The 8,594-nt window shown below is 38.5% G+C and overlaps 1 protein-coding gene across 1 annotated transcript in view; it reads left to right on the top strand.

The window, feature by feature from the left end:
* The first annotated feature begins 6,196 nt into the window (after positions 1–6,196).
* The window catches only part of AFF2 (AF4/FMR2 family, member 2), a 243,237-nt gene continuing 240,839 nt past the window's right edge, over positions 6,197–8,594 (top strand). Inside the window, exon 1 of the mRNA XM_009889318.1 lies at positions 6,197–6,359. Within this exon, the coding sequence (XP_009887620.1) occupies positions 6,197–6,359 (163 nt within the window). The remainder of the gene's footprint in view (positions 6,360–8,594) is intronic.

Raw genomic sequence — 8,594 nt, forward strand, 5'->3', positions numbered from 1 at the left:
TTTTTTTTTAAAGGGCTAGATTTATTTGTTAGCTGTCTACTGCATATCATTACCAATATTTCAAGAAAATACAAATGTTTGGACTCCATTTTTAAGGAAGCATCCTACAGGTGCCCTGGAAAGTTTTGAATAGCAGTATTAAGGAAAATTTTTAATTATAAATATAAAAAAGGTAAAGACAAAAGTAGAATTCCAAAATGGTTTTCAGCTCAGATGTAAGAATGCAATCTATACATATTAAGTGATAATAAATTAAAGTTTTTGTGTTTCCATATATTAAAATACATTTTCATCTTTAATCTTTGAAAATGGTACACGTACAAAAAGAAACTTGGACATTCTCAAGAAATTTTTCATAATTCGAGGTAGCCAGGTGGAGGAAAACCAGACTGTAACAAGCATTGTCAGAAGATCTTTAATTGCATCAAATTAATGCTATGCCTTGGGAGTAATGTATGTACAAATTTACACTTTGTAGCAGTACTACACCGTGTTTGCTGTTGGTGCGTATAGAGAATAATGCACAGCATACAACTAAACACAGCTATATTCCTATGTAATGCATTAATATACAGAATGCTGGTGCTGATGGGCATGTGAAGTGTGATGGCAGCCAAGAAACCGTTAGGAGATATGCTGTGAAATATGTTTTAATTATAGTATATACTTTGGCAAAGACTTAGGGGCGTCATTCCCATCAGTAAATTTTGAAGAAAATTCAAATCCCAGGAGAAATCAACAAAATTTTTTAAAAAAAATTAAACAGAAGACGAAACTCTCACATCCTGTTAAACTCATAAGGGCAATGAAATTCAAAATTTAGGTTGAACTTCCTTCCCTATTCAACACCCTTGTAGTAATCAGAGTCCCGTCACAGTCACAGCACATTACGTATCTAATAAAGCTTCCCAGTCAAGCTCCTGTGTCCTGAATATAATTCATTTGATGCCAAAGCTGCTCATAAATTTCACATTTATTTAAGTTTGCTAAGTCTATCAGTGGTTAAGTGTCATAACTAGAATACTGGATTCCAGGTGTTTCTGGGAAGTTGGTATCAATGCCTTAATGTGCACTCATTTATTAAAAGAAAAAAAGACAAGAAAAATACCCCCATAATGTTATCTTAACTAGCTCTTTTATTTACATATCAGATATTTACTCTTAGAAATATTGCGTGTTGGAAAGCTATTTTATTTGACTGATGTTCTAATTACTATTTGTCTTTTAATGTCCTTTTGGAGCTGTGGTTATAAGCATTTTTCTCTTCAGTCCCCCCCCCCCCCCCTTCAGTTTTGCTTTTGTTTCTCGTACTGCAAATTTGAACTGACAAGACGACTGTAACAGGACTCCAAAACATACCTTGAACACACATTGTTAACCAAATTACAATCGCTGATGTCATTTACATGTGTTGCCTTTCAAAGGATGAACACGTTCATTTAATTTGCTTTTTAAATATCCATAACAGTGTCCCCAAGCATTTTAATAAAACAGAAACAGTTAATTATTGCCGAATAAGGATATCCAAATATAGTGGTCTGCAGCTTGCATTTAATATATCTGACAGCACTTCTCTCTTGAAAAGAAAATTGTGTAAATTGCCAGTTATTATAATTTTTAATAAATAAGTCTTATCTTGACTCTGTTTCTCTCTTTCCCACCCCTCTGCAATGCTGTTCAACAACCATACTTTCAGTGGGACCATTTCTATTACAGAGTGATTGAGCTCTGATTTACACATCAATTACCCAACTTCATGGAGATTTTCATGCTCCCCTAGCTGACATCAATGAAGCATAACTGCGTAAGCGCTTTATTTCATCCCAGTTTTTGATAACTCAGACTGATAACTAATCATATTGAAAGACAATGTGCTATGATACAGGAAACAATAAATGCTCCCCTTTGAAACCTCATCTATTCTTTATACGCTTACTATTCAGGAGCTTATCTCTGTCATCCATTCCCCCAGAATCGTTCTTTCCAAATTCACATTAAGGAAAGGTTTGGGGCTGCGTAATACCAAAAAGAGGAGAAAATTGAGTGAAAATAACATTTTCTAGGTACTTGGGGGTGGGGTGGGGTGGTGTAGAAATAACTAAAAAGAATGAAGAATATGACAAATATAAGCCAAACCCTTAGCCTCCTAGCTTAAATTTCCATAAATTGCCCAGGGGTCTCTTGGGTGTTATTTTGTTCGGAGGCTTTAATCTTCTGTGTTCTCTATCAAATGTGCTACAGGAATGGCATTGTTTTTAATGCAAATTGTTAAGAGATTTAGCTGATGTGGATAGATAACCAGTGACCATCTCAAGTGTTTCTCTACAGAACTGTTGAACATCAAAGACAGAATATTCTATATTTTAAAATAAATCATTTATCTTGAAGTGCAGTGATAGATATTTTCTATGCTAGATACTTTCAGTAACTATTCATGCTATGAAGAAGAACACAACATTAAAGTAAATGTTAAATATGAAAGATAGTGAGAAGTTGTAAAGATATTCTATCATGGCTTGATTGGTCTCTGTCAAGTGGTAAAATTACCAGGACAGATGCAAGTTCAGTGGTGATAAACAGAGGAAGAGGAATTTTGCTATTTTAAATGTGACACTGCTTATGATGTTTATTGTTAAATGAAACAAAGACTTCAGATGAGCAGGGAACGTCTTAAGTTGGCCCTTTTTCTGCTTAAAGATCAGGTTTTGAAATTCGGCTCATTTGCTGAATACATTTGAAGACCTGCAATGATATTTAAGACCCGAGGCTGCTTTTTTTTTTAATTTATTTTTTTTCATTTGGAATAAATGTATTGAAATACCAGAGCGTATACTGGGAGAATCGGAATAGACCAAGGAAGAAGCCTGTTCTCCTTGCCTTGTACAATATCGTGGTAGTCTGCTTTTACATGAAATCAATGGAGTTGTGGCGAGATAAATAGGGGGTTATGTAGAGGTGAATTCCCGTTGTAATCTATTTGCTAGAAGTGGTCTTTTACCTAGTTTGATTATCAGGTAAAATGCTTTTTGCCTGCATTTTCACTCGCATTAAAAAAGAACTGCCCTGGTGTGGAAAAGCAAGCATGTATTTTAAGCATGGGAATATTCTCGTTGACCTGAGTTTAGCTTCTCATGTCGGGCAAATATGTTCATGAGTGGTTTTTGGTTTGGGCTGTTTAATACTTTGTGCAGGCATATGACTTATTTTTCGAGGAAGCCCAGTTTCTGAGTTTACTTCACCAGCTTCCAGAGTCCTTGTGGCAGAGCAACAATTCTGTCCCAAAGTCAGAGGTATGAAGGAAGAACCTTAGGAAAGGACTTTCAGTTGTCAAACTCAGTCTTAGCTCAGAAGATTGTGTTTATTTCTTATTTCCACAAACAACAAACGTTTCGGTTTGAGAACTGCTTTCATCACCTAGACATATCCGATATTTTAAGGGGGATATTTGATTTGATAATAGTGTGCGTTTTTGTGAATTTAGGCACATTACTGAGAACAGCAACTACTTCTTCCCTAACTTGTGGATGAATGCTGGTTTTTTTGAATGTTGTTCATTTATCCGTGTGGATGTCGTCTGTCACTACTATAAAGCCTCTCTTCTGCAGCTTTTTTATTGATTCTTTCACTATTGGGCTTTTGTTGTTTTGACTGAATCACCAGAGCAGTGTTCTGTTCTCATTCATGATTCTTCTGCAACATTAGGTATTTGATGTTTTTGGGGTTTTTTTTCTCCTCTTCTGCTTTTTCTTCATATCACAGTGACTACTCCTTCAAACTTGTCTGGTCTGACTTCTTTCTTCCACTCTCTCTCCTGTCTTTTGGGCTCTTGTCTGCCTTGCCTACTCTTCCGTACTTTGGGAGACTACTTCAGTGGCTTTAGTTAGCACATCTTTGAAAGTAAACCCCAGATGTTAGGTCTCAGCCTTTAGCTGTTGGTCTTATTTCTTCAGCTTTCCTTTAACTCTTCCTTCTAACCTCTTGTTCTGTTGCAGTCTCTCCTAAAAGGTTTTTTCTTTTCCCTCCAGAGTTTTTGTACCACATCCTCTCGCTTTCACCACAGATGACTGCACTGTCTTTTCCAGTGCCTCAAATTTTATTCTTCTTCTAGTTCTCTTTTTTGTAGACCATGCATGTCTGACTTTCATTTCTTAGCACCAGATCTGCATTTTTAGCTTCCAGTCCAAAACCTGTGTGCATGTCTGTTATGTTTTGCCTTGATATAACATCCTCCTGCCTCAGCCACCTTCTCCCCTTCTCCGTTCTCCGCTTGATGCGGATTGTCCCTGCAGCCATCGTGGGCCACAGCAGGTATGAAGGGTGCAGCTCCATGGGCCTCGCTGACACTCTGCAGGTTCATACAGGCTGAGCGCCTGGCCTGTCACCATGCATCAGCTCACCGCCGTCCCTTAGGGTGTCCGTAGCTGAGAAGAATGACGAATGGATGTATGCTGGTCTGATTCTAAAGGATTAAGTATCAAATGCTGTTCAAAATGTATTTTCAGCCTGCCTCAGTGTTAAACATACCAAACCAATAATGTAGTTATGGCTAGTAAACTTCCTGCCATATTCAGCACACTGGTAATTTGTAGACCGGTGGTCTCATGTGCTCTTGTAGCATTCCTACTGCTCACCATTCCTCATCTTCTCAGATTTATGTACAGACTTCCCCATTCAAATTCAATTATTAATCTAATAAGTGGTAACAAAACAATAAAGCTCATGTAGTTAAACTATGTTGTCATGTAATAGCTGTGTCAAGGGAACTGGCCCTCTTGGATACAGTGAATATCATGGCCTGCAGCTGTTTTCTTCTAAATTTCTTTCTTAAAAATGTTTGCAAAAGTCTGTGATTTCCTACTCTCCTGATTTTAGAGGACTCACGAAGTATTTCTCATACTAATGAGACAGACTGAACTCTGGTGTTCCTCGTGGTATCTGACTATAGTTTTCACTGACACCTTCACCGCTAATCACATATCTGTATTTCACAGAACATTAGTTAAGCTAAATATTAAACATAAGTCCCAGAGATTGCATTGTGGCTGCATTAAGAGTTTCTGGAGAGCATCCCATTAGGTTCTCAGTGCGCTGCAGCCTTAAGATCTAATCAGCGTCCCTCTTTGGATTACAAGGAACCCAAAGAAGTTGTTATCCTAATCTGTGTATGATCTTATAATATTTGACTTCCTATAGCCACAATTGGCGCCCTGTCAGGCATTCCCATAGCAAAAGTACATTTGCAGAGAAATAAGCCAAGTAATTGACCTGACAGGATGAGCAAGGGCTTCCTTTTGAATAGATACTTTGTACACTGAAGGCTGCCATGTGACTCTCTGTGGAAAGTTCAAAATGAACCTTTTTTTTTTTTTTTTTTATTCTCACAAAAGAAGATGAGAGAGAGATTTGGATTGATGCAGAGGTAGCTGTTCACTTAGGGATTTGCTTGTGCTGTAAAATGGATGCTCACAGTTTGGTAGTCTAAATATTATTGGGGTCCAGGGCATGAGATGTGCCTTTGTGCCCACCTCTTGGGTGCACGGAATAGATACCTTTCATACACACGTGTACTAAAAGAGGAATACTTTAGTATCTTATGTTGGAAAATACTGTTTTTTCAACCTTTTGCTGTTAACATTGTAAATACTGTCTTAGCTTAAGTTAATGCCTTTTAAAGTGATTATGCCAATTTGAATTACTGATGTTTTCATCATTTTTGCCTTTGTGGTTTTGCAATATGTCACAAAACATATCTAAATAGTCTTAGAGCCTTTGCTGCTTTTTCTCAGATAGGATATGGCATAATGCCTCACTTGGTTCCCTAAATACTTTGCACGCTTGAGACCAGAGCCAGCTTTTAGGTAACAAAGTGCAGAAAAATCACATGAAGGGTGAGATCTGTTCTGTCCTATCTGTGTGTTCAGTGGCCAGATTCAGTTTGATTTCAGTGGGCTCAGGATTTCACCCTGAAACTCCAGGCCAAGGCTGCCATTAGGAAGATGTAAAACGCAGCCCTAACTTTCATGAATAATTCTTTCTGAAGTAAATACTGGCAGTGCCTGGGATAGGACCGCTCCCATAAGCAAAGATTACTTATGCAGGATGTAAGTCTCGCTTACACTGGATCCGCTCTGCTGGCGTTGAGACTGGGCTTACAACTTCATAATGTTCTGATCTTGCTGCAAGAGTCACACAATCGATGGGCCAAACTGCCAAAGAAATCCCTGGAAAGATTTCCCATGAGAGAGGTGAATACAGTGTGTTCCTGCTGCTCCTGGGCTGGATTATTCCTGGGCTAAACCAGCCCCATACTCCAGAAGAGCTGTGGGGAGAGATGGAATCATCCTTGTCCTCATCTTCAAGTACCAATTTGGGAAACAGTTTGTACTTGCTTATTCCTACTCGTTTATTCTCATACCTGTGGATTTTAATCTTGATTTAGGACATGAAAGGAGGGGGGAAAGTTGTGCCCTCCTTCACCTTTTAATGAACTGGTTGCTTGTGGTTTGCAGTATTGCGCCAGCAATATGATCACACATAGTATAGTGAAGCGATTGTTGCTTACAAGAATTTTTCTTCGTCTTCCTCCGGAAACCAGCAAATAATACTATAGCTTCTGCATAATACCAGGAATGATTATAACAGTGTTCTGAAGCTTGGTGTTGGTGCCACAGATGTCGCTACATCAGGAGATGTTATAAATAAATGAATAAATAAAATGTGGCAGCTTTTCAGCCTTCTAACTTGTGAAAGAAAATGTGGATGGAAATCATTCAGCTCAGCCTACGTAGGTGGCTTTGCATTCTGTTTACAAGCCATACTCAAGCTTTATTCCATGCAAGCCTGAGTGATCCTGAATTGCTTAAACCAATTATTAATTCATATTTTTTATTTAGGGATCTCATTGTGGCATTAGCCTTTCTTTTTTTCTTTCCTTCCCTATACAAAAAACAAGTATATGAGTGTAAGGATACGTGGAGTCATCAGGCAACAGACATATGCTTTCCTGTGCTCTCTGCAGGGCTTACAGGTTCAAACACAACCTGCCTGAATCATAAGAACTTTAATTGAGTAGATAAAGAGGTCCTCATAATTATAAACTGCAGTAGGTATAACAAGAGGCTAAATACATAGCTGTGGTTTTAATTAGCTGGTGCTTCAAATTAGTAATTGTGGTTTCACTCAGAAATCAGTGACTTTATACACTGTTAAAGCCTCATCACTGTGCAGTTCATTCCTCATTATATCTCTCGGTGTGAAGCTTTCAATACAACATCATGCTGAGCTAAAAAGGCAAAAGTTGTAGATATTTGGTTATCTTCCAAGTGCAGTGGAGCTCTATGGAGATTTGATTCATTCTCACCAGAGAAAGGAGAATTAACTGGTTTTCATTACATATATAATACGTATGTTTGCATGTATGCATTTGTACATAGAGGGTGTGCATGGATGTGTGCATGCGTGTCCAGGATCCATCAGGGAAATGCTGCTTACAACAGATAACATCAGTGCATATACTGAATCTGCTATTCAAATTGTCGTCTGGAATTTGGTAGCTAATTAGCTGACACAAAGCAGAGCCAAAAGCCTTATAACAAATCAAATATGGGTTGAAAGCACAGAAGTGTCCCTTAATGTTTGTCACATGAGAGGTTGTCAGTGCAAGTTGAAGCGTGCATCTTTTCCTTTCCTCTTTCCTTTCCTATTTTGCCCCCTCCTTCGGGGTTTTAATTATATCTTTTCCCTCAGAGGAGCAGGAGGTAGTTTGCAAAGCCGAGAGACCAAAGTACTTCAGTGCTATTCAGGGGAGAAGTGAATGTGGTCTCTCAGCTTGTCATCTGGATCTGGCAGGTGCACAAAGTAAGCTGACATACAGATGAGTGCCACTCGCCATTGCTACGCTGAGGCGCTAGATCCTTTTCTGTTTGTTTGTGTGAGTGTGTAGAATTATCTGATACTGGAATCAACTGTCGTAAAGGCTCTTCCGGGAGCCTGCGACAAAACCACTTTTTAACCCCCCCTTGACACCCACAGTGAAGCCGTACACAAATTTTAACAAGTACACGGGACAGAATTAGGTGGTCTAAATCACATAAGGCTGAACTGGAGGCCTGGGATGGATGGAGGCGAGTGTTACACAGTTAAATGGATTTGAAGATGTTGCTGTGCTCCTGGACTTCACATTTGCTTTCTCTGCACAGACACTTTTCTTTGTGGGCAGACATGGGTGCATTTGTGTCTGTGCGCGTGCATGTATGTTACAGACTGTTCATACAAATGCATCAAAATATATTTTATTCTTCTGCATAATGCTCTGTTAATTTGAAAAGAACATTTTTGTCTGTTTTCATTGTAGAAGTGTACTGACTGTCCTACTGCCCAATTTCACATACGTAGTCTTATGAGTCCAAATTTACATTTAGGAAAATTATTCAGTGGCTGCTTCTTTCTTTCAGAATTGTCCTCAGGAGTGGCATTGTTTCTGATGCTTTGATGCTCTTACTCTATTACTCTGATAGTAATGAACATGTAACTAAATTACGGGGAAATAACATGTTGTCTTTTTTTGTCTTTCTCTTCTTCAGTCACTATGAGCA

The sequence above is a fragment of the Charadrius vociferus genome, unplaced genomic scaffold (assembly GCF_000708025.1).
Source record: "Charadrius vociferus isolate BGI_N301 unplaced genomic scaffold, ASM70802v2 scaffold7, whole genome shotgun sequence".
Taxonomy (NCBI): Eukaryota; Metazoa; Chordata; class Aves; order Charadriiformes; family Charadriidae; genus Charadrius; species Charadrius vociferus.